The following is a 26,284-nucleotide window of genomic DNA, read 5'->3' on the forward strand; positions in this document are numbered from 1 at the left end:
ATGAAGACTTGTAATGATTCAATCCATTACTGAAGACTGCATTTTTAGAATGAATTTCTTCCAGGCTGTTATGAGGATTTAAGCTTGATGTATCATCTTCATGTAATAAGAGAAATATGAAAATCAATTTTATTAAATTTTTTTTCTCCAAATACAAATTTTTCTTGACTGGTTTTCTAGAAGTTTTTTTTATTTTTTTTTTATTAATTCTTTTTTTTTTTATAGCGCCACATTTTAATCTAAATGCACTGGATTTTCATTTTGCCTGTCTTCCAAAAATCACAGTGCCCTAAAATACTGATGACTCACTCTGCACTGCAGAGACCGCTCTAATTAAAGCCTACCAAAATGTGAACATCCCACCCCAATATAATTTTCAACAAGCAATACATTCAGAAAAAGGACATTTTGAATATACAGTTGAAGCCAGAAATATTAGCCTCCCTATTTATTTTTTCCTCCATATTCAGTTTAACGAACTGAAGATTCAACACATTTCTAAACAATAGTTTTAATAACTAATTTCTAATAACGGATTAATTTTTATCTTTGCCATGATGACAGTAAACAATTTTACCAGATATTTTTCAAGACACTTGTATACAGCTTAAAGTGACATTAAAAGGCTTAACTAGGTTCATTAGCTTAACTAGGCAGGTTAGGGTAATAAGGCAAGTTATTGTATAAATGTTTTTTTTTTTTTGTAGACAATCGAAAAAAATATATACCTTAAAGGGGCTAATAATTTTGACCTTAAAATAGTTTTAAAAAAAAATTATAACTGCTTTTATTCTAGTCAAAATATTACAAGACTTTCTCCAGAATATTAAATATTATCAGACAAACTGTGAAAATGGCCTTGCTCTGTAAAACATCATTTGGGAAATATTTTAAAAAGAAAAATTAAATCAAAGGGGGGCTAATAATTCTGATGTCAACTATATGAATTACCTTTAAATGTTACACAAGCAAATTAAATAACAAACCAAAAGTGTTTTAAATTATAATAAACTTTATTAGATAGTTACCAATATTATCTACATCACTTAATACAAAGAGAATGGTGGTCTCCAGGCAGAAAGGGTTTAAAAACAGGCAACCAAACTATCCCCCTCATGCTTAGCAAAATGGCTGCCAAACATGAACTAGATTAACACATCTAAAAATACTAGAATAGGGAGGGGGGAAAAAAACACAGAAAAACAACAATTGGCAATCTTACCTTCTCAGCATCAAGACTTAAGAAATAGAGCATCAACATTTGCCCACGTTTCACTCATTAACTCATAGACAAGGCACCACACAGCAGTGTCACTACTCCATTCCTGCTTTCCCCAAATCATCAACAGATTAAAACAGTCCTCAAGATAAAAACTAAATTGCCAATGTGGGTGTTCACAGGATTTAGGGGCCATTACACAAAGCAAGCTGTACAACCTCTTATTGATCAACGTATGCTACATAGGTTCACAGTGATGACATCTTTCATTCATTATAAAAAGGACTTCAAATCATGGCTCTCTCCTAATGTATCAGTATTTTGAGCCAGGCACTTTCTGATATTGCAGTGTGAATAGAGGCGAGGGACCCGTTGAGTGGTTTTAAAGAGCTAGCATAGCACACTAGCAGTGGCCGTTTCCATGAATGCTAGCCTCTAAACTCCCCCCCTCTCACAGACGTCAACGACTGTTTTTCCAGGCCAGACGGTCAGACTTACAGCTAAAACCAGGCTATTTTTAACCTGCCAAGAGTGTGCAGGGGGAGACCTCGCCTTCCATTAGCTAAAATGCTAACCGCTGCTACTGATCTGAAGTGGACTCAGCTACTACAGTATACTGACTGCAATGGGATAATTTAAAAAGCGCAATATATAAAAAGTCAATATTAACTTAAAAACTTGGTTGTTAAGTTTAACGGTCTTGAGATGGAATTTGTTTTGCATTGGCCACAAAGAGTTGCCTTGTGGACCCACAAGCTAATGACATGATACAAGAAAGCTTAAGGTATGCCAATACATCATTAAAAAAGGGGATGGAGTAAAAAAAAAAAAAATCATAAAAAGTAAAAAGGCCTTTAACAGCTGAAGTTACCAAGCCATGATTAGAGAGAAGAAGGGTTCTTGTTTTCAAATCTGCCACAGGATTCTGGCCTAAGCCTCCGGTTTGATTTCCAGTACATGAGTGAAGCAAAAGACGAATCCATGCTTGATCCTGAAAGCATCAAGCATGAGGTGTCCTTGGTTGGATTTGTAAAAACAGTATCGTTGGTACCAAGAACTATGATGAAACAGGCTTGCCAGAAAGACTATTTATCCCAGAGAGAATCCGAGGCAGTTGCTATGCCTTGAATGCTTGTAAAGGCACTACTATCATCATTGGTAGAGTAGATAGTTCTTTAGGGAGGCTGGTAAGGGCAGTCCATGGATTTCACTCAGTCGTTCTCTTCCCAATGCCACCCGTACAGAGCGCCTACAGAGGTCCATTAATGGCAGAGGTTCAGCTACAGGGAGACAGAGAAAAGACAGAAATTAAAAATTATAGCTCACAAGTATGGCAGAAACTTTAAGATCTGGGCATAGGCTGTTTTTTTTGTTGTTGTTGTTTTTTTCCCAGTCAGCACGTTTTAGCGATCACAATCAGAGATCCTCATTTACCCAAAACAGACACAGTGCAAGTCCATGACTGTGCAAGCGTTAAAAATGATTTGAGTCTATTGTGGTTGTATAATGGTATATAATGACCAATTAGGGCAAGGCAATTTGGCCTAAAATCAAGATTAATTTAAAATTAACTATTACAATTAATGAACGATTTTTATTGTTTTTTGGCCTCATAGTTCACTGACAGGTTTTGTACAGTAAATATGCTCTCATATTACAAGCAAGAGATTATTGCTTAAAGGGTACATTTCTTGATTTTGAAAATAATTAAAGGAAACTCACCATCTGATTATTTTTTGAACAACTAAAATTAACACACACTGGCTTGTTATTTGACGAGGCATGACTGTGACTATGACTGGGCAACTAATAGAAATGAAAACATTGAGAAAAGCTGAAATCTTTCAATACAGTAGGAATTCGTGGATTTCTATGCCGTGCAATATTGAAGAAAATGTCAATACATTATTCTAATACATTATTAGAAAGATTTGATTCATTATAATGGCACCAATGCACTTTGGTTCACTCTCTGTATGAAGCAAGTAGCACACCAGGGGCCTCATGCATCAACGCTGCGTACACACAAAACTTTGCGTACGCCAGGTTTCACGCTCAGAATCACTCATGTTTGGATTTATTAACGATGAAATTAATGTGGGAATGTGTGCAGCTCCACGCCAACTTCATGGCTGGCGTACGCACATTTTTTTGTGCGTGTCTTCTCAGCTGTATGAGAAGAGTTCATCCGCATGTCTAGTATACAAGGTTTCCGTACCATACAGTTGACCATCCAAACATTAAAGCACAATTTGCAGCGGTCGCCAGTTTTCCCCAATGTAATCGTAGCTATCTACTGCACGCACATTGCTATAAAGGCAACATCTGAGGATGAACTTGCATACGTGAATCAGAAACATTTCCATGCAATAAATGTGCAAATAAAATATGATGCAGACTTATTAATCATTCCTACTTGTCTTTCTCATGATGATGAAGAGTATAGGCAAAATCTGATATGTAGCGGAAAAAAAAAAAAAAAAAGAGAAAGTTTCAGACGCTTGATTCGAACAGAGTTCATGCCTGAACGTGTGAAAACATATTGACACGCATTTAACGAGCTGCACCACTCAGGCTGTTAAAGACACTACAAAATTTTACATCTTTACGTCGCACTATATCTTTTTTAATTCACTCAGTGCGATGCTCAGACCTAACTGTGTTAACTGCATCAGCTAAACTCTCCCACTCAATTTTTTTTCTTTTGTTATTAATTCCGGAGGACAAACTTGCAAGTAAAATCGTTTTTCTCCGGTCTACCTCCGAAAGCAGCACCTCCAGTTCACATTCTGTTTAAAGTTTCTCTTTTGGCTTGCTTTTGCCATTGCTTTTTCGTTGGGTTTTGCCAAAGTAGAGTCATTAGCATATTCATACGGGGGAGGAGGCAGGGAGGGGTTTTGCGCTCGTGCATGTTGCACTCAGTTTCACATACATTCAGATGTACAAAGAATATGCGTGGGATTCGGCGTACACAGCGTTTCATACATCTGAATTTTTTTCAGCGTACGCACATCTACAACTTTGTGCGTACGCAATGTTTTAGTATGATTTCCACGCAAGTCTTCGTACAGCTTACTGCATGTGAACAACTGATTAGCTGACAATAATTGAATCAAGATTAATCCATTGGAGTAGAAACTGTGGCCAAAATAAAAATCATCACACAGTGCGCACCTGGCCTAAAAGGATCACAAGTTTCCCCGAAGGTCCTCTTTAGTCCAGCCATATAACAACCTCAACTACTTTGGATTTCAGAATGGTTTCCACACAGCACCACCTGCTCGGATGTTGAGATTACTTCATAAATGCACACTTCTGCAAACGAGACACTGGGGAAACCAAACAGAGTGATGTAAGGGATAAATAACTGTACAATTATACCTCTGCTGACCAAGAGCATGACAAGGAATGCATTTAAGCGCTGACACAAGGCAGACACAAAAGGAAGCCAAGACCTTGAAGTCAAAGGCTGAGTAATACTCTGGCTACCCTTCTCTTACAGGCAGACGGGATGAGTTTTTCACAAAAAAAAAAAGGGAACACCTGCATCCCAGATTGATGCATTAAGGCTGCATCAACACTTCTCAAAGTCAGACCTTCATTAAATACAGCTACACATGGCTCATTCAGGAAATAGTGATTCAATCATCTGATGACATGCAAAGCATCAAGGTGATAAAGCATGTATTCCTATAGACAGGACATCATTAGCGGTTCAGAGACTGTTTCCACAGAGTAAGGTGGGTTACAGCTGTCACAGAAAAGCCCAGACATGAGTAAAAGTCTGGCCTTCACCTGCATCCTTTCATTATACGACCACAGAATGATAACATCACAAGAATGCCCTCCAAAACTGACTCAGTACAGCATGTAGGGTTGAGGAAATGAGTCCGATTTGCAGAAACACACATAAATAGCAGAAATTTAACAACCTTAAGATTGAACAATTTGAGGTTGGACATTTCATGCTAGATAGTTCCCATTTGTAAGATTGGCCAATTTTCAAAAACCTTGACCTTTTCCACTAAGAAAAAAACTAAACGAAATAAACGTATGCAGCAGCAATGTAGCCATGTATTATTTAAAAGTCAGCGCTGGATAATGCAACAAATCAAATGAAGTTTATTAAATCCATAATGATACCATCACGAAAACAAACGCATACTGTGCAACTAAATGAGATAATACTTATTCCTCAGTTTTATAATCAGTTTGTGCAAGAAACCAAACATCTACAGTTTTATTCATTTTAACCCAAAGCCAACACAGAAAAGTTCAGAATTTTTTTTTATTTTAACTTTACAAATTATGCAACTTAAAATAGGAATTTGTTTTTGATAAAATGCAGTCAGAGAGAATTCATAACCATTCATATCAATTTACAAAAATTAACAAAAAGTTGGAAATGGGGAAAGGAAAAAACAAATATTATATTGTATTATTAATTAAGTCAACCAATGACCAAATCAAGTCAAAACGGAAAAGGGAAACACTTGATTTTTTTATGCATCCAATTCTAGAAACAATTGATTTGATTCCAACACTAATGGCGAGAGGCACTGTAACTCTATTAAATATGTTTTTGCATAGTCTACCAATCCAAAAATATTTATCTTGCACATTTAAATGGATAACAATAGGAAAGCAGCAGTGAAGTGAGAAGTGACACTTGACAATTAGGGTTGGGTCAATGGGGTATATGCTGAAGCATGCTAATAGGACTTTTAATTTGCCAGTAACCTGGGTTAAGTGCTTCCAGTGAACTGTTTGCCATTGTAAAAACGCTTAAGGTCTGTTTTCTTTAAAAAGCAGCGATTTCCACTGGCTGAGTGATACCCGACATAATGTGGGTCTCAGATTGTATAAGAAGCACTGCATTAAATTACATTTTCCCCGCCATGTCTTAAAAATATGAGCATTTATTTTAACCCAGTATATTCAAATGGAGCTTCTGTGCTAGCCTACTGATTCTGACGGGCGAGAGCTTGTAAATGGCTTTGTCTCGTTTTACACTTGAGAAACTAAATGAATGTTAGAGTCTATTTAACTGATTGTTTTTAACTACATTACAACATCGATGCTGTTTAAGGTATCATTTAAAATGGGGGAAAAAAAGAAAAAAAAAAAAAAACTCATACAAACAGGTTACCGGAAGTTTCAGCATGGGAACAGCACTAGTTCGGCATATACCCTATAGACTACGCCATAGTCTATCGCAGATGGTTGACAGACATCACGATCCTCTGCCCCACCACCATTGCAAACCTGCTCGCAAAAAAAAAAAATACACACTTAGGCCCAGTTTACACTAGGGTTGGGTACCGAAGCCTGTATGCACCGAATCAAATTAGCATATCAATTTCGGTGACTAATTTCAGTGCTGCAACAAGAACGTAAATCAACCAACTGTCATGTCCGCGTTGTGCAGCGGCTCTGAGCAGCGCATTCGCTGTGTGACGCCCTTAAGAAGGACAAAGGGGTGCATTAAAAGGCACATAAATAAGCGTCGTCGCACCATCTCTAAATATTTAATTATAAACAGCTTTGAGTGACACGGATGTTAGCGATGTCAGATGTTTGTTATTGTAGCTTACAGAAGGCAAAGCGAGCAGTATGGCGCATGCGGCAAGGGAATCACTTTATCAATGTGAATGATCACGTTCATCTGATTTGCTTAAACGAAGCATTCTAAAGTATGGCTATATTTTACAAGCAAGGATTCTGAAACTCCAACATGCAGCAGATGTTTTACAAAAGTTGCATGTAAGGGAAAAACAGGTCACCTTTTGAAATGTGAGGGCTTATGGAATCAACCTAAAGGTGAGGAATGGACTGTCTTTAACAGCTTATGACATCATCTGACACATTATCTGAGTACATTTACATGGAAACCAATACTATGATTTTAATACGATTAAGACAGTACTCTGATCACGAGTCTACGTAAACATTGATTATCTTAAAGGACCACAGACACATACTGCGGAGTAAACGTTAGGCTGGTGACAATGATGTTACTAATCTATGTGCTATAACATGCAACTAGGAATCATGAATGTAACATTCAAAAAGCAATTCATGTAAACACCTGAATCATATTATTGTCTTATTCTAATTAAGGCAAATCATTAGATCACTGATGTCCATGTAAAAGTAGTTAAAAGCCCCAAACCCAGAAAAAAAGGTGTTTCCTGACTTTGATGACAGCCTTTCCAAATCTTGCATTTATGCTAACAAAAAATTGATCAAAAGAAACATTGTAATTCAAATAAATAAAATATGAATTGATGTTTACTTTGAACAATACAAATATATATTTATAATAATAAGTTTAATTATAATGATTAAAATATATGTATATTTTGTCGATTAATTTTGTGGCTAAAAGGTATCATTTCAGGCACCGGTACCGTTTTAAAAGTATCAATTTAGCACCGGTATCGAAAAAAAAAAAAAATGTTAGTGTAAACTAGGGTTGGGTATCGTTTGTGTTTTAAAATGGAATTTAAAAAATACATAAATATCCACATCCACACTGGCGTTTTATCTAGCATTTCTGAACAGCTCTCAGTCCACACTATTCCGCTGAAAACAAACATAACGTGACCACACACACAGTCTAAGCTCCAGGCAGTGCTTTGAACAAAACGTCAGAGCAGAGCAGAGAGCAGTCTCACTATAGTTGTTAAATGTGATATTTAATTAAACTGGTAGGACTCTTAGAACCTTTCAGGTTAACGTCACACAGCATCAGGACACTGCTTCAATCTTTCGCTTTCACACTTGTGTAATTTTAGCGAAAACCTGTGATACTGGTTCCTTTTGGTTGTGCACCTTTTTTACCAACCAAGTTTGTCGACGCCATTATAACATAGATCCCTCTGCCTATTTATGCCAGAGTCCTGCAGAAAGTGACTGACAGGTGGTAATTTGTGTGTAACTTATATTTATTTATGATTTGGTGATGGGTAAAAAAAAAAAAAAAAAAAGAGCCAGTGGGTCAGGTAGTTGGAGCTGCAGGCTACAAATAAATAAAATTAAGAATTAATAAATTATTAATTCACCGCCACCTACGACAAGGCCATCCATCGTAAAGGTTTCACATTAGACATCGTACAATGTCAAATTGGTCAACATCACCCAACCCTACTGACAATCTCATATAAATCTAAAATTAAATATTGCACTGCTAACTCAATTTAATAACCAATAGTAGGGCTGGATGATATAGCAAAAATTTATATCGCGTTATATTTCTTAATTTCAATCGATATGACAATTTCAATATCGATATGGACAACATTAAAACACAGGAAAAAAAACTGCCAAGAACGCACACAACAGATGTCTGTACTTAAATCTTTGCAAACTGAATATCCAAAGTCAATAATACCACCAGGCCTAACTTTTTTTTTTATAAAAACAATAAATGTAAGTAAATGTCGAGTTTTTATTTGCATTTAGTCTTTACAAACAAGAAATGTGAAATGAACCGTCAAAAAACTAAAACTCTGACTCGGCTTATTTATTTATATACATAATATATAAATAGTTCATGGAGGTTAGCTTGCCAATGTGAAAAGAAACTTTTGTTTATAATTTAACAATTAAAATACAAAAATCCACAAACAGGAAAAAAAAAAAAAAAAAAAAAAAAAAAAAAAGGTAGGCTACATAAATATTTGCAATAGAAAGAGTAAGAGTATATTCATAGTTCTGGTTGCTTATCTTGATCCTACTTTAAGGGTTCTATCTGTCTATTTATATTTGTGTATGTAATTATTACTAGGGGTGTAACGATACACTCAGCTCACGATATAATGTGTATCACGATATACTGTTCACGATTCGATACAAATCAAGATATTTGGAATAAAAATTGAAAATTAAACTGAAATGCAAATTATATTATTTTATTTAAAAAAAAATTATATTATTTAAAAAAAATTTAATTACCAAGTAAACTATTTATGTATTTCTTTTGTTTCAACTTGTTAAACTAACCATTCTTTAAGAAAATAAATTAAACAGGCCTGTCTCTGGAAAATAAAACAATTTAAAAACTTATTATAAAATATTATTGAAATGACAGAGACAAAATTAGGGGCCAATTTAAGTAAAGGTGCAAAACAAATAGCTTTCTATTCAATTGAATTCTACAGTAAGAGCTTAAGGCTTTGCTTGGTCACTTGCGTTTTTTGCGTGTGCAAAAAAAAAAAAAATAAATAAAAAAACAAAAAAAAAAAAATTCCACATTTCCAGGTAATCAGCAGTTCTATAAGATAATCCTTAACTTATGTGTGTCAGTCTGAGAGGTTTTTATGGATGGCTGTCTTCATGTTGGGCATGATGAGTGACAGGGTGGCCGTCTTTTCATTACACAGGACAGTCGTGGCTCTTTTCAGTGGTTTAGACAGGTTTACTTTTTCTTCGGCGTCGCTGATGTCGGCGCTATCAAGTGTATCATGTTGACGTGCATTTTTGTATACCTCTGTACTCAAGAGTTAATGCTCGTCTTAATCATAACTCTAAAATGCGATATGATTATTTAAATAATGTACACGTTATCGGTTTCATTTCCACTGCTGTTCATACTTCCCACGCGGCTCCTGAACGATCACTCTGTTCCACAAACTGAATGTTGTTTACTACTTTATTACCTGTTAGTCACAACCTGTAGGTTCTGTTCGCTAAAGCAGACGCACACGTGCGTCTATCATAGTCCGCCCTCTGTAGTAACAGCTCACGGTCAGCTCACGTCATGTGTGATTTTGCGGCCGCCAATACATCATTATATGAATACAGAATGGTATTTTAGGGTGAATTGTACGTTATAAATACAGTATGTGACTCTTTCAACACCATTGAGATGCATCCATGTCGTTGTGCAAAGTATGTAATCACTGTGAATACTTTAAAACTTAGGCTATGTTTGACCCAGTATGCATGTCAAAAAGCGGACGAGTCTAAAGCAATGACTGTACTGATTTAGAGAGGATGGGCCATCCTCTATTTCAACTCCACTCATCTTGGTCTGCTAACATTACTGCGGCTGCAATCTGAACTCGCGTGCGAGAGCAGGTGGAACGTAGCTCACGTGCAAACAGCTCAACTAATAAGAGAAACAGACATCATATCGTAATCAAATCGTCATAACCCCACGATGCAGTGACATTTGAGTCGCAATAAATCGTTACACCCCTTATTATTACCCAATTAAAATTAAAGGTTTAACAAAATAGTTATACATTTCACAAAATCTATTTCTATATAGACTAATCTTTTATATTATTTTATACAACACATTTTCAATATTGAACAGATTTAATACCTCTGTTAATCACATTCTTTCCATTTCATCAGCTCTGCAATATTCAGATTTCTGATAAATATGTTTGTGAATTTCATTTTGTAAGTTTGCGCGAGTGCTATATGCAGCGAGTTTGTGTGAGTGTTAATTTGGGTGTTTATGCGAGGATCAAGTTATGCATGTGCGTGTATGAGGATGTATGCAATATGCATGCATCAAGTTAATATGTAAATGCGCAAGTTTCATACATGTTTTGAACATTCAAGCACATGTTAAGTGAAGTTTAATTTAAATTCTACACGGCACCTCATAGCCTTCTCTTCTGACACCGCTGATTTCTGTGTCGGGAAGGTGGCTGGTGGTGAGGCAACAGGTTGGATTAAACGTTTATGATGCCTTATCTTCTGTCATTGCTTCTGAATCTCACTATGTTCTATCGGGTGTAACAGATTTGATGCGTCCCTGATGATAGTCGGCATCTCTCTTCAGCACATTTTCACAGAGCATCGAAACGAAGTTTATCAGAACTTAAAAAGCCGAACAACTTCCACACCACTGCATTCGTTTTTTCCTCTCTCATCAACTACTTCGTCTGCATTCTTACTTGTGGAAGCTTGTTCATTCACAACTGTATTCAGGGCACACTTCAGGACAAACTTTCTGCGATATCGAATTATTGTCCAGCCCTGACTAATAGAAAGGGGAGCACTTAAAATATTTAAATTAACAATACTTTTTTAAAAGTTCCACAGCTAAAGCAGAATTTGCTTGATGCAATGGACCCTTTACACATTACCAGGTTTCCCAGTAACGAAAGTCGTCATAGTTGAGAGAGCTTAAAAGCGCAGTGAATGGGAAAATACAACAAATACATTTTTACAATCTTATTTGCTGAAGAAAAAAAAAAAAAAAAATTCCACAATGTTGTAAAGACTTTCAGAAAAAGGAAAAAAAAAAAATTAGCAGCCACAGGAGAGAATAACGTCAAATTTACCCTCAGTCCCATAGACGCTGCATTAGAAACACTACCAACAAGCAGTAATCAGTTTCTTGGTGATATAATACATAGACGTTTTAAAAATAATATTAATAATCTAATTATTAAAAACTTAGATTTATGAAGCTGATGACTGTTTAAAAAAATTAAATGGTTTGTGAAAAGGGTCCATAAGGAAAGAGCAGAATAAAGCAGCCAGCTTAATGATTAGCTTTCAAGACATGTGCAAGATAATGAATGATGTCACGGTTGCTATCCAGGTAAACAGAGCTGGCGTCACATAATTAATGGAGGAGTAACGAAGCCCTTCATAGACACACTACCTCCAGCCACTTTCAATGTTTAACAACCATCTCGTTTTTCAAAAGACTACTAGATTCGTCACTCACCAACAGATACAGATCACACAAAGGCAAAAAAATGGTGATACTTACGATCAAGTCCATTGATGTACCGGATTCGGATTTCACAGTGTCCCCACACAGCGCTCACTACAGGGTATAGCTTCTTTCCTTTGAGTCCTCTAAAAGCAACCCCTAAATATTGTCCATCAACGATAAAACTTAAAGTCCCCTCATCCATGTCCAAGACCACCAAAAATGAGTCTGGCACAATAAACGTCTCATCGGGCTCAAGAAAAGCTGGATATGTCCTACTGGGCTGGTTTTTACCATCATGATAGAGTTTGTTCCGTCCTAGGTCCCAGCCCCAGGACTCGCTATTGTTTCCTACAAGTGCAGTGTATCCTACTGAATGCAATGGGGCTTCACCTGTCGCCACTCCAACAACAGCATGAGTGCCCCGCTGGCGCATTGCCCAGCTGATCTCCCAAACATGCAGTCCCCGTGTGTATCCCACTCGGCCCCGGATGGCATCTGTACTCTGTGCTACAGGGTGCCTGTGAAATATGAGTTTATTGTCCTCTTTAACAAAGATGTTGAGCGATCGGTCATCGTTGTTCCACGAGTGTTGCACTTGGATGTCCTGTGAGGCTGATGGCATGTCTAACAACATATCCAGGCGGGATGGTTTGGTGTAATCCAGGGCCTGCAGCTCTAGCTTGAGGGGCCGAAACGCCGGGTCCCGCATGTCCACCGTCTTTATGCCTCCCGGAACCTTCTGCCCCATGCTCTGGGTGGTCTTCTAAGCACCTCAATCCACCTCTTGACACAAAATTAAGTAAATGGCAGACTAAGAGAGGAGGCCTGGTCCACTCCTTCACCTATGCCCCTCCAGTAGGAAAGAGGCCAAGGCCAATGTTTTTATGCCAATGGTTGTTGGGAGACCAGGTCAGACCAGCAGCTAGTTGAGCTCACCTGGAAAGATTAAAGACACAGAGGCATACAGTTAATGACTGGGGTCAATTTTTCTAATGGTCAGCATGCAACGCAACTAATAATACTACTTGTAATTCACAACCCATGATTCAGAACACAAGTGGCCTGCGGATTAATACATTTTTTTAATAATATTATATAAACCAATTCTTAGAGAGAGATCACCCCTTGCATCATTCAAATCACATGCAAAAAAAGCATTTAAGCTTTCCTGTAAAATATAATGAATGATAAAAAAAAAAGGGGTGAAAGGTTATGTGGGATGTGATGGGTGAAAAGGTATTTTCGTTCACTGCTCATTTAGCCTGCATTAATGCATTCAATGCAAGCTGCACAATCATTAAAAGATTGGGATCTCAACACCCACGCAACAAATTATAAAAATGGTGATTTACACATTTAATCTTTCGAATCACTGCATTCAAATCTTAAAAGGCAAAAAAAAAAAAAAATTAAGAAAGATTCAGTCTTTAGTCTTGAGTTAGTGATGAAGTTACAAAACAGTCAAACAGAAGCACTGAGGTAATGCTTTAGTTTAGATATAACCACTGATGTTTATGGTAAAGATTAAAACCACCATCATTTGCATTTAACAGCGCTCAAAAACTAAAGTTGTAGGCAGCTATTACATTAACTAATAGCTGGCAACAACCAGCCATCAAAAATATGCCACTGAATAATTAAATTATCAATTAAGCAATGAACCGTGAGATTCAATAAATGATTCCGTTATTTACTCAAAATTACAAAAAATAAATATGGGTTGTACAAATTATAAATGTTAGTTTTATACATTTAGCGTTATCAGCAACCGTAGTAACAGTAAATCTGGCAGTACTGAATTTTTAAATTTAATATTAATTTAACTGATTATTTCTTTTTATTGTAAATAAAATTAGTTTCTAAATTCTGTTTCTTAACAAGTGTCTTGCAGTGCTGTTTTTTTTGGGGGGGGGTTTTGTAATAAATGGAAAGCAAATTACATGCGTGTCTTTTTTTTTGGCCGACTAGAAAAATGTGGGATCAGGGATAAATTTAAATATGATACAAGTTAAAATATACAACTACTTTAACCAAACATTCAAAAGATAAAATGTAAAAACTGTGAAAGGATGTTTGTGTTCATGCAAGTTGCACATTTGATCATCTTGATTCAGGCTGCACTTAAGACACTTCAGCAAAATAAATCCACTCAGACAGCAGTTGACTTACTACAGCAGCTGTATTATTTTGTCAGTTGCATGCTTAATGCCTCACTTGTATGTGTTACAATAAGTTTTATTGGTCCTCAGCTCCATTCAGCGTCCCATTACATCACATGACATGGCAGAGGAGAAATAAAAATCTCTAGCCTCACCACAACCACACGGCTCCTGCAGACTGCTTCACAATGCCCTTTAAAAATAGGAAACAAGGGATGGGAAGAGAAAAAAAAAAAAAGGCCATTTCCTCTTTCAAGCTCGTCTAGTCTGAAGATAACAGGAAGAGTAAAGTCCGGCCTCAAGAATATATAAGCTGGAGCTGAACGGTTTTCAGCAAAACATACAAATTTAGGCCAGCAATATTCCACCAGACAGGGTCAGTGGCAAAAGAGGCTAGTGGAAGTTAAAAAAAAAAAAAAAAACATTTAATTAAATAAAAATAATTCATTAGACGCGCTTAGAGAGACTAGACATACCAGCGCAGTGTGTGAAATCCTCACCCGGTATCCTGGTTTCCAACGCAATTCTTGCCTTACTGAATTACATCACTGGTAAATATGATATTCATCAATTAGGGCAGTCTGCTGCAAACATTTTAAAAATATTCAAAAACAAGTCAAAAGTTCTTTCTATACTGTACATAATTGACTAAATCTGCTATTGGAAAACAGAGTTTCATAAAGAGCTGCTGAAGGGCCCCAAGGGTAATTGAATTGTAGACAAGAGTTCATTGAGGAGCATCTTAGCCCTTTCTCTGATACAAGTAAACAACCTTTGAAACGGGTCACGCCTCTCCGCCACTGGCCTACCCAAGGCAGAGGAACACCAAGAAGTGGGTGGCAAGTTTGTGAATGCCAAACAATACAGTCTTCAATGGCTGTCCAACCTTTAGAAACTAGGAAACATGTTAATTTGCACAGTCTCTATACAGGGAGCAATTAAATCCATGGCAAAGCACCAACACACACCAACAGCCTTTTATAGATATGTTAAAACCTAGCAACAGTTTTAAATGAGATGTTACATTATTGCATGCTGAAGTGGAGGCAAATGTAAGATTGTCTTCAAAGCTAACATTGGTGTTTTGATTGAGATGAGTCTATGCAATGGAGTTGAAACCATTACTTTCTCGCATTCTTATTTTTGGTGTTTAAGAGAAGAGGCTTTGTAGACCCCCTTCAGCATAAAGCTGATTGAAATGCAGCTGGAAGTTCTGGGGGATTTGCTGGGTCTAAGGAAAAGTGGTGGGGTTTTTCCTTTTCCACGTTTAACAAATCAATTATTTATAAAACCGATAGTAAGGAATTCTGTTACAGGAATCAGCCACTAGGCCCAATTTCCCAAGAACCTATTTCCCCCAGACCATGTTGCTAGTTGAACTCATACTGCCAGGAATAATCAAATTAGGCAAGTAGGCCAGTAGTTCATGGTGTCATGCTTCCATTCATTTTCTTTTCGTCTTAGTCCGTTTTCTAATTATTAATCAGGGGTCACCACAGTGGAATGAACCACCAACTTATCCAGCATACGTTTTATGCAGCGGATGCCCTTCCAGTTGCAACCCATCCCTAGGAAACACCCATACATAAACCAAAGCCCTTTTAGATAACACAATTTCACCTACCACGCATGTCTTTGGACTTGTAGGGCAAACCAGAGCCCCTAGAAGAAACCCACGCAAACACAGGGAGAACATGCAAACACACAGAATTGCCAATTGACCTAGCCAGGGCTAAAACCAGTGACCTTCTTTCATGAAGACAACAATAATAATAATAATAATAATAATAATAATAATAATAATAATAATAATAAAAGCAATTCTGAATTTCATTGAGGCTGAGAAAAAGCCTCACAATTGTAGAGGAGGACATCATGAATGCTGCTAACACCAAACGTGTCTTGTAACACTTTAAAATGGCAGTTTTCAACCATACCTTTTTACTCCAAATTCACTTGTTAAAAAAAAAAAAAAAAAAAAAAAAAAAAAAAAAAAAAAAATTTATATATTCTACTGAACAAAAGATGATATTTTTATTAATGCTGGTTGCTGTGACCCAATGACATCCATATTTTTATTTTACTCTGACCATGGAAGTCGATGGGTTCCATCAACCAGCATTCCTAAAAATATCTTCTTTTGTGTTCGATGCCTTAGTTTGTTCTTGACTAAACCCTGCTCTGTACCAGGAGATCATTTAGTTCCTAGAACAAAAATGGCTCCAAGTTTCTGGTTTCAGGCTGTAACTTGTTTGATTGGGTGGTTTCAATCATTAAAACAGAACAGTAACATTTGATAACGTCTCATTAGGACCGCTCAGTTGAATGTGCCAGCTTGGCGAACATCATGACTAGGTCTGACTGACAAGGATTTCATTTTTAAAATAGATACTGAAAAGAATTCTAAACCTAAAAAAAAAATAAATAAATAAAAATAAAGACTAAATATTAGCAGCATGCCATAAAATACCAAGATTAAGCTTTTTAATTTTTTTAACATGCTATAGTTTGCTATATAAATCTTATATATATATATGTTTTGTTTATTTAATTTGAATATTATATAAACATAATTTGAATATAATAAACCAAATATAGTTCCATCTATACTAGTTGACACTCATGCCAGATAATTTTTTCCTCCTCAAAATGTGCAGAAAAAGTATTAGCAAAATGAAAATGGACTCCACTCTGAAATGCAGACATTATCTTCGACAGGTTTAAATCACAAAACTGAGGCATCTGGCAGGCAGCTGTGATTGAGGGGCAAAGCAGGACCGAGAAAGTAGATGACGACAAATCATGGTGTCAACCCAAATGTCACACAGAAGCTCTATTCAGTGGGCAAACGGGATAAAAATGACAGACAAATGGCACTTTAACATAACATGATTAAAGAAATGCAAAGAAAGCTCACGTGAGAAACTCAAATTAAAACAAAAAATTAAATAAAAAATAAATTATCCTCAGATAAACTTTGCTTCAAATTATTTACACTACACAAACCAGTACAAAGGCTGCATCTGAAGTGGGTACACCAACACAACGGTTAAAAAGGCAGAAATAAATTTTTTTTAATCAAACAATGTAGGAGCAGAGACAGAGGATAACACACTGTTCTTGACATACAAGAAACTGTTGGGATCACGAGGATCAGGGTCCGAGTTCAGTTTGGGTCATGTCCCAAACAGAGTACCCCTCTCTCAATCGCTCTCCTTCTACTCTTCAGTCAAACCTTTTCTATACTTTAAAAACAAAAAAACAAAACAAAAATAAAATTGTTTTAATAAATCATTTACACATTTAAATAAAAAAAACATCTATAATTACTACCTCCCTTTAGCTGCACTAATAAAAGGACAGTAAATCTTTTTAACAACATTGCATTCAAAGTCCATTTAAAAAAAAAATAAAATAAAACATTTAAAAATAATTGAATCTCCTCCAAATACCAAATAGGGTGCTCATACGAAACTCTAAATAACTGATGAAACTCAGGAAATCCCCATAGCTGTTGCTGAATACCCAAGTCTGAACTGCATTCATCAATGCAGCATTAGGCCAACACAGAATCTGCACGCGCAGAATTTTGCTGATTTTTAGCTCATCGTTAATTCTGTTTATCCACTTGAGTAAACGTGTAAATCTATATTTATTAAGTTTATAAATTACAGTAATATTGACTAATATGAAAGTGTTTCTGATTTATGTACAATGTATTTTAGTAGATATTATTTGAGACTTGCTTTGGTTTACCAAATAAAGTGAATCTAGTTGGATTTTAAACATTAAAAGATATTTTTGTTATTTCACACATTAAGGTTTCAGTTATAATACTCCCGAAATAATTCGGCAGAAATCCAAAGATTTTTACCAAAATTCGCCACAGAAATAGCAAAAAACATCCGCAGATTCCGTCTGGCGCCAAGCATGACTAATGACTGTGGAATCAACTTACAGAAAGATTCATTTCAAATACTCAACTGAAGTTATAAAGCGAGTTGAATAAACCACGTTTACCATATTTCATGTGCAGCATGCTAAAATCCACATGCTGAAGGTTTACCAATTGGCTTTACGGACAAAATGTGTATAGAAAAAAACAACAACTCCAAACCTAAAGCCAGCCCGACCTGACTTGATTACACAACTTACTGTTTATAGATGAGTTTAGAATGAGTTAGGGTTGCGCATCTAAGCTATAATGCCGATCCGATACGCATCTCGATACAAAGAATATGATCCGATATATTAGCGATACATTTGTGACATACTGCGATGCAACACGATACGATTCACACCCATATCACGATACAATGCGATAATTCAGCACTAACTAATTAGATCAAGTTTATGAGATTATGTGAAAGAGGATGCTGTGCCATTAATTAAGTTTGATTATTTATTAACCAAGCAAAACCAAGACTTTTTTTTACAAACTGGCTTTTCTCTCTGAGCCAGAGTGTCAGTTTACAGTAGAGGGCCATTTTAGAACATATAGCACATATAATTTAAGTATTTTCAAGATAAACAGAATGTATAAGTGCAATATATATTAAAATATAAATATTTGCACTCTTTCAACAAAGGTTTAGCATTGCACAACAAGAATTGTGATTTAACTTTTCAACTATGAAAACAAGTTTTACAAAGATATATTTTGCCACTGAATATTCAAAACTTAAGGTCGTGAACTAGCAGTGTTATGCTGCTTTGAAACATCACTGTCACTGTAAACAACAGGCTAATAAAAATATAACAAACCAGCAATCTTCTTGCTGTGAGGTGGTCAAACTACCCACTGTGCCACCGTGACACCCATTATTTTTATCATCATTATTATTATTAATATTATTATTATAATTAAATAAAAATTAACAGTAGGAGGTTTAAAACATTCGTTCTCCGTGACACTAGGCTGAATATCTTTGCAGATGAACAATGCAATAACATCCGTTATTGGCATAGAGCGCACAAAACTGTTGCGCATGGAAAAAAACTTGCAATGCTTTTCTCACCACTTTTGGAGCTGGTAGCTACAGTTGAAGCAGTGCAGGAAGCCGGGGATGCAGGAACACTGGAAGATGCTTTCACAACAACACCGTGGCGCCGCTTCGAGTGAGATTTCAGATTAGTCGTACTACCCCCGTATTTTACAGATGCGCGGCACATTTTGCAAATTGCATCTGTCCTGTCATGTCGTCCATCCTTAAATCCATAATGTTGCCATACTTTAGATTTAAAACTCAGTGGGGAATAAAATGTTTGTTTTGCTTCTCGCGCTTTGAGGGCGCACCACTCGCTTCATCCGCACACCTGATACACTGAGTTGTAGTGTAAGTGTACACATCCGCAAATCCGTTGCTAAGGCTTACTTTATGTAGGTCGTTTAAATAATTCACCAAAAACAGGTTGACAACACTTGTTAATAAATAAAAAATACACTCTATATTAAAAAATATAAGCTGTATCTTGGAAAAACCGATGCATCTCGCAAAAACCGATGCATCTCGATTTGCTTCCAAAATTTCATTCATCCTCTGCTGCTCAACCGATGCACTCGCATCATGCACGCGCATGGCCGCGTATCGATACATATCGATTAATCTTCCCATCCCTAGAATGAGTTTATAAAAATCTATTACTTTTCAGGTTTCTTTGAAGCAGGGGTGCTCAATCCTGTTCCTGGAGATCTACCTTCCTGCAGATTTCAGTTGCTACCCATATCAAACACACCTGCCTGTAATTATCAAGTGGTGTTCAGGTCCTAATTAATTTGTTCAGGTGTGTTTGATATGGGTAACAACTGAAATCTGCAGGAGGGTAGATCACCGGGAACAGGATTGAGCACCCCTGCTTTAAAAGGGATCTGCCAAAATGCTTTTCGTTAGCATAATAGCTTTGAGAGTGTTTTCAAACCTATTATGCTAACGGATAGCATTTTGGCAGATCACTTTTGGCACCTTTATAGAATTTTAACTGGATAAAAGTTTAGCCTTATGACTTACCCAGAATACAAAGATACATTTAGATAATTTAATCATTACTTTTGGAATGTGAAGAGATTTTCCACCAGCACAACATGTTTAATAAATGTTTTAATAGTGGTGACGTCAATTTTGAGTTAGGTTTTAAAAAAAATAAAAATTAAAAAAATAAATAAAAATAGCTATACCAGGTCCAAGTTGTCAACTAAACTGCATATTAGATAATGGAGTTACACAAGCTTAATTGCAAACACACTGCTGACAATTATGGCTTCATAATTGCACCAGCTATTGGGGTGATTGCTCTAATGTCTCCTTTTTGGAAGAACAGGTTTTTAAAGATATAGAATGACAGAACATCATTCTCACTGTTGCTCATAAGACTGAGGACAAGCACACAAGCTTTGATTTGTATTGAAAGAGGCCTTTATGCAGACACTCCCTTCATGATCCTGGACTCACCCTGGATTCAAGTAATCAAAATTGTTCAGTTGTTTGACAAGGTTCTGTGGGCTGGCAGCTCTATCACGGCAGTTATGAGAGAACAGCAGTTCACTAACCCAGCACTCACCCACTAGACTAGTTATACAGCTCTAGGCAGAGGCACAGCAGGTGCCATCATGATAGTGACAAACTGTTTCATCCTCCAACAGAAAACACCCCTCTACAAAAACACTTAATGACTTTTTTGTAAACGATGCAGTATTTAACTGTAATATAAACTGTATTTTGGTGTGTTAATTTATTTTAAAGTTGCATTGTGAAAATGACTGCATTTAAAGTAAACATATAAACAATACTGTAAATGCATACAGAGAGTAAAATGGTGGCGTAAATGTAGTATTTTTGCTGTAAATTTGCTGCAGTTTGCCAGAACCTCAGTAGACAGGAAAATGTTAACAGCATATACAGCACAAAGCAATCTGAAACAGGTCTACGGGTAGGCCAAAAGTTACGCTGTATCTGCCATGATGATTGCAAGGGTGGCCTCCTGTCTAACAGTTCTGTGTTCCCCACTTATAACAGCAAATCAGTATTTTTGAACTATTCCAAAGGAATAAACATGACAAATATACCACAGAGTTAAACGTACATTACAAGAAAAAGATAACAGCACAAGAGAGAAACTTCATGCAAGTTTAGTGAAACCCTGCCCAAAACTGTAGCAAAACCAATGACACTACATATGAAGATTAAATGTCAAACCATTAATTCATGAGCAATGACTGCACATGCTCATGAGAAACTGATCTGAATGACTTCTGAAATCTCAAAACATGAATCCCACCCCCACAACTGCACCAGTTATCAGAGACGAAACTACACAGAACTAAAAATAGACTTAGAACAGCTCAGCATCCCCTAATTTACAGAAATGGCTGTGTGTCAAGACCTGTTGTGCTGTTAGTCTAATGAGTTGTTTTCTTACCAAATTAGCAAAGTTGCATAATCAAATTAAACGCTCCATGTAATAAAGCCAATGGATCAACAGATCATGCAGTTCACAATACAGGTCAATGAGGCTCGTTTAATCAAAATACTGGGGGGTTACAGGTTGCAAAAACGAGCAAAAGCCATTCAAACAGCCTCAGGGCAAGTTAAGAATTTTAATATGTACTTTAACATGAACGCATGGTGTAATCTGTTGATTCACTACCATTTACAAATCTTTTGTAGCTTGTAAATTTAAACATAACTTGCAACACACTGTTTTCACCTAGTATATTCAGTAGGGAAGTGGTGATCTTCACCACGAAGAGACACATCTACAGCAGGGGTGTCAAACTTCAGTCCTGGAGGCCGTAGGCCTGCATAGTTTAGTTGTAGCCCTGCCTTAACACACCTATTTGTAGGTATCAAACTAGACTGAAGGACTAAATTGTTTAGTCAGGTGTTTAAATTACGAATGGAACTAAACTGTGCAGAGATTCGGCCCTCCAGGAATTGAGGCCGTACTCATACTAGGTACAGTTGCCTCGAACCGGGCCAAAACACGCTTGTCCCCCCTCCCGTCTTACCCGATGGCCCGCAATCACACCACAATCGGGTCTCGGTACGCTTACGTCATCACTGCTGCGCTGTTCAGTGAGAAGCGCTCTAACTCAGCAGCACAGTGGAGATTTCTCTAGTTATATAATTTCAGTCGTTCGATATGCAGTGACATGCAGTCAAATATTTCGCCAAACGGTCCTTAGGGATGCGGTGACACGCAGTCAGATATTTGCCAAGCAGATCAGCCACATTTGATGCTCATAAACAGTCAAAGCCCTTGCGCTGCATGAATGAGGCGGTCTGCTGAAGGTGCGCAGCTGTCGTGCAGTGAGGAGTTTGAGTCTTTAATCTACTGCAGTTTGCGTTTACTGAACAGTAAGAATGATTAATAAATCCATATGAAACAGCCCCTTAAAAGTCACGTCTCGCTTTCAGTTTCGGGCTTTGGTGCGTTTTGCACTCACACTACAAGTGTACCGCGCCAAAGCCCAAGTGAACCGTGCTCAGGCACACCTCTTACAACCGGGCCAGGGCCGGCCAAGTGAACCGTGCTTGAGCCCAATACAGAGCACTCGCACTTCTCAAACGATCCGGAAAACGGGCCTGGGCACGGTACGGATGGCATAATGCGAGTAGGCCCTGAGTTGGACACATGTGATCTACAGGGATGATGGCTTGTTGAAATGAATGCATGGTTGAAGTTTCAGAAATAAAGATCAGAGCAGTTGAAGTGACAATCTTGCATAATTTTAGCTTTAGGACATACTCACACCATGTTATCCGAACCGTGCCGAGGCCCGTTTCCCGGATCGTTTGAGAAGTGCAAGCGCGCTGAATCGGGCTCAGGCAAGATTCACTTGGCCAGCCCTGGCCCGGTTGTAAGAGGTGTGCCTGAGCTCGGTTCACTTGGGCTTTGGCGTAATACCCTTATGTGGGGGTGCAAAACACACCTAAGCCCGAAACTGAAAAAGAGACATGACTGTTAAGAGAGTTTCATTCGGATTTATTAATCATTCTTACTATAAAGTGAATGCAAAAACTGTCGTACTTTATTAAAGACCCAAACCCCTCATTGCATGACAGCTGCGCACCTTCAGCAAACCTCATAATTTCTGCAGCACGAGGACTTTGATTATTTATAAGCGTCAAAAGTTTCTGATCTTTTGGTGAAATATTTGACTGCACGTCACTGCTTATAAAACGACTTAAACGATAACTGAAGAAATCCCCACGGTGCTGAGCGAAGCGCTTACTGAACAGTAGGGGTGTCAAAATTAATTGTTTCTTTGGTGCACCGCGATGCAGACGCGGAAAATTTGGTATTGGTTCAGTAATAATCATAAACGGTTATTGTGTACTGACGTCATTTATCTCCTATGCTCTGTCGCGAGGGAGGTGAGCGCAAGTATTTACAACACTCAGCCAACGCAGGGCCGGCCCGTGGCATAGGCACCATAGGCAAATTCTAAGGGTGCTGTATATCCAGGAGGGCGCCAGAAATGAGTGCGGTTCAGTCGGTTTTGTTTTCGATATTCTTGACACACATTTAGTTACAGACGGCAATAACTCAAAAACCTCTTACCCTACAAAGATCTAAAGTGTGTTTCCTACAAAAAGACAAAGCTGGTTATGTTTCACAGCTGTCTTTCTTTTTTTTTTCGCTCCACACTACGAGCACTGCTCTGTTTAAGCCCTCGCAATGTGTGTTTAGCCGGGATAGCTCACGCTGAGAGGAGCTCTCAGCAAGGGACCGTTGGAAAAGTGCTTATTTTTTTCGGTTTTTTTTTTTCGTTTTTCTGCTCCGCTCTTCGCGAGCTCTCCCTGTTGCGAGGGCTCAAGTGTGTGTGCGTGTGTGTGTTTGTTTCTTTGGTGCTGTCTGTTTGTGTTTGAATGAGAAACAGTGTGGTGCTGTGTCTCTGTGTGTTTACAGACAGCTTGTTATAGCCTCTCCTCTAAAATATAACACTGTATATGGAAAGCATCGTCAATGCACCGTGATGCACCGAAATATCGAATTGAACCGAAAGCATGATAATCGTAACCGAACCGTGAGACCAGTATAGGTTTACACCTCTACTGAACAGCGCAGCATCGATGATGTAATCGTGCCCAGGCCCGAATGTAATGCAAGTGAGGGCCGTCGGGGGAGACTGTAGGGGGGACAAGCATGCTTTGGCCTGGTTCAAGGCTACTGTACATAGTGCGAGTACGCCCTTAATTTCAGCAGACACAGCAACCAATTGACCTCTGAGGGTAACGGGTCAAATGAAGTTTAAAAAAAAAAAAAAAAAAAAAAAAAAGTTAAAAAAAAGGTCTTGAACTGTACAAACAACATTGACATTAATGCATAAAAGGTAATAATGACTTAACTGACATGTTTAAAGCAAACGACAAATTAAAAACTATATTAACAAATGTAGGACAACTGAGAACACAGTTACTATTGTAATGAGTTCTTATAGTAGTTTAATAATGCTGTTTTCATATCAATTTAGATTCAAAAGAACAGCAATTTACTCTAGTCTTTTGTAAGTTTTCAAATTCAAAGTTTTACTAATTTAAGATACCTTCATTTGGAAAAAAAAAAAGTGACAACACTTTTTTTTTTTTACACTAAACAAGTTTAAATGAAACGGTAATTTTTAAAATATTTTATTAATAAAAACATATATGCTACAAATTTCAGTGCATCCCTAAGAACCACAAGCGAAAAAAAAAAAAAAAGAGAGTTAAATAATTTAATATCCTAAAATACAGAAATCTAGGCCATTCCATGTTAACATTGTCCCATGCCAGACAAACACTGTGACTGGGTAGGAGAGTAAATCAGAGTTTAATAAATTATAACACTGGCATTCCTGTAATCCAGGTCAGTTGTGTAGGATATCCTCTATTGCGAGGAAGAGGTGTTACCTGTTACACAAACCTACAACATCTGTGTTCAGTCTGGGGGATTCAGTTCAGTACAGACAGTTAACACCCTCCCCAGACTAGAAAAATCTGCCGTACGGTTCCTACAAACACAAAAGGCAAGATTTATCTGCCTTAAATGAATCATCTGAAATCAAATGAATTTGAACAGTTAGCTAATGTCTTGTCTAGTTAATGTGTGTGGGTTGTCTCAGAACCTTGATGAGAAATCCCTTAAAAACAAGCTACCATCAACCACAGTTTCCACCAAAATATTTACTAAACTAAAGTTCAATTTGCAGCAATAAAGCTGTGGCAACATCATATTTGTAATGACGGGGTTTGATTATATAGGTGACTAACATGAATATTTGTTCTTTTAAATAAAGTCAGTCTTAAATCTGATTGGCTGTGCCATGTTCAAAATTTTAGTAAGTTACTCCAAAACGTACACCTGTGACCTCATTCTGTATTACTCTGCTGCATGTTGCTGCAGTTCCATAATTAAAACCATCATTTATAGTTGTAAGAGTAACCCATGCTTGCACTCAAAGAAAGTCTTCTCATGCAAGCGATTCATTAAAAGTACATCCGAGTAGAAAACCAGCTTCCAAAGTACATAAAAAATATATTATAAAAACTTCTGTACAGTACTTAAGGCATGGTTCTGTCTATTCATCGAGTTGCTGTGTAATAAGTTTCTTCTAGGTGAACCCGCGCTATAGTGCTTGCAGTTTGGTTTTGACTACTGTTTAATGGCTCAAAGTTTAAAGTTGTCCTGAGACAAACATGGCTAAACACTTTTTTGGTTTTAGGACAACATTGGATTAAACGGTGTAAATAAAAAAAATAATTAATACATTTTAAACTGTAAGCAAGCGCTGATCAACATTGTGCCTAACACCTCTTCTTAGCTTTATACTCACTGGCTTAGGTTTAAAAATAAATCATTTTTATAAGTAAATGGCTTTAAGATCCTTCACTAATGACAATAGTTCATCTAGAAACAAAAGAACTAACGGTCCACTGAAGTGCCTTGGAAAGCACTGGTTTGTTCGAGATGTTGACAATTTCAGCTGAAATGGCATCATTGTAAATGGCAAGTAGCCATTGAGCCAAAGCTACAACTAACAACACTGGTAAATTATTACGTTTACATGAACAGAAATCAAATTATTTTCTTTTATTTGAATCAGACAATGATTAAGGTGTTTACAGGAGTTGCTTTTTGTTCCTGCACAAAAGAGAAAGTGCCAAACTGAAAAAGTTGACTAATTAAAAATTAACCATCCGAAATTACATGAAACTCCAGAGGAAATGTGGATAGTGT

At 37.2% G+C, this 26,284-nt stretch overlaps 1 protein-coding gene across 2 annotated transcripts in view; it reads right to left on the reverse strand.

Moving 5' to 3' along the window:
• Window positions 1–994: 994 nt before the first annotated feature.
• The window catches only part of spsb1 (splA/ryanodine receptor domain and SOCS box containing 1), a 101,964-nt gene continuing 76,674 nt past the window's right edge, over window positions 995–26,284 (reverse strand). Inside the window, exons 6-7 of one of the 2 annotated variants that reach the window (XM_073938113.1) lie at window positions 11,961–12,842; window positions 995–2,499 (exon numbers count right to left, since the gene is read on the reverse strand). In XM_073938113.1, coding sequence (XP_073794214.1) covers window positions 2,372–2,499; window positions 11,961–12,654 — 822 coding nt within the window. In that variant the 5' untranslated portion in view covers window positions 12,655–12,842 and the 3' untranslated portion in view covers window positions 995–2,371. 2 annotated transcript variants of the gene reach the window in all.

This window comes from Danio rerio, chromosome 23 (assembly GCF_049306965.1).
Source record: "Danio rerio strain Tuebingen ecotype United States chromosome 23, GRCz12tu, whole genome shotgun sequence".
NCBI classification, from domain to species: Eukaryota; Metazoa; Chordata; class Actinopteri; order Cypriniformes; family Danionidae; genus Danio; species Danio rerio.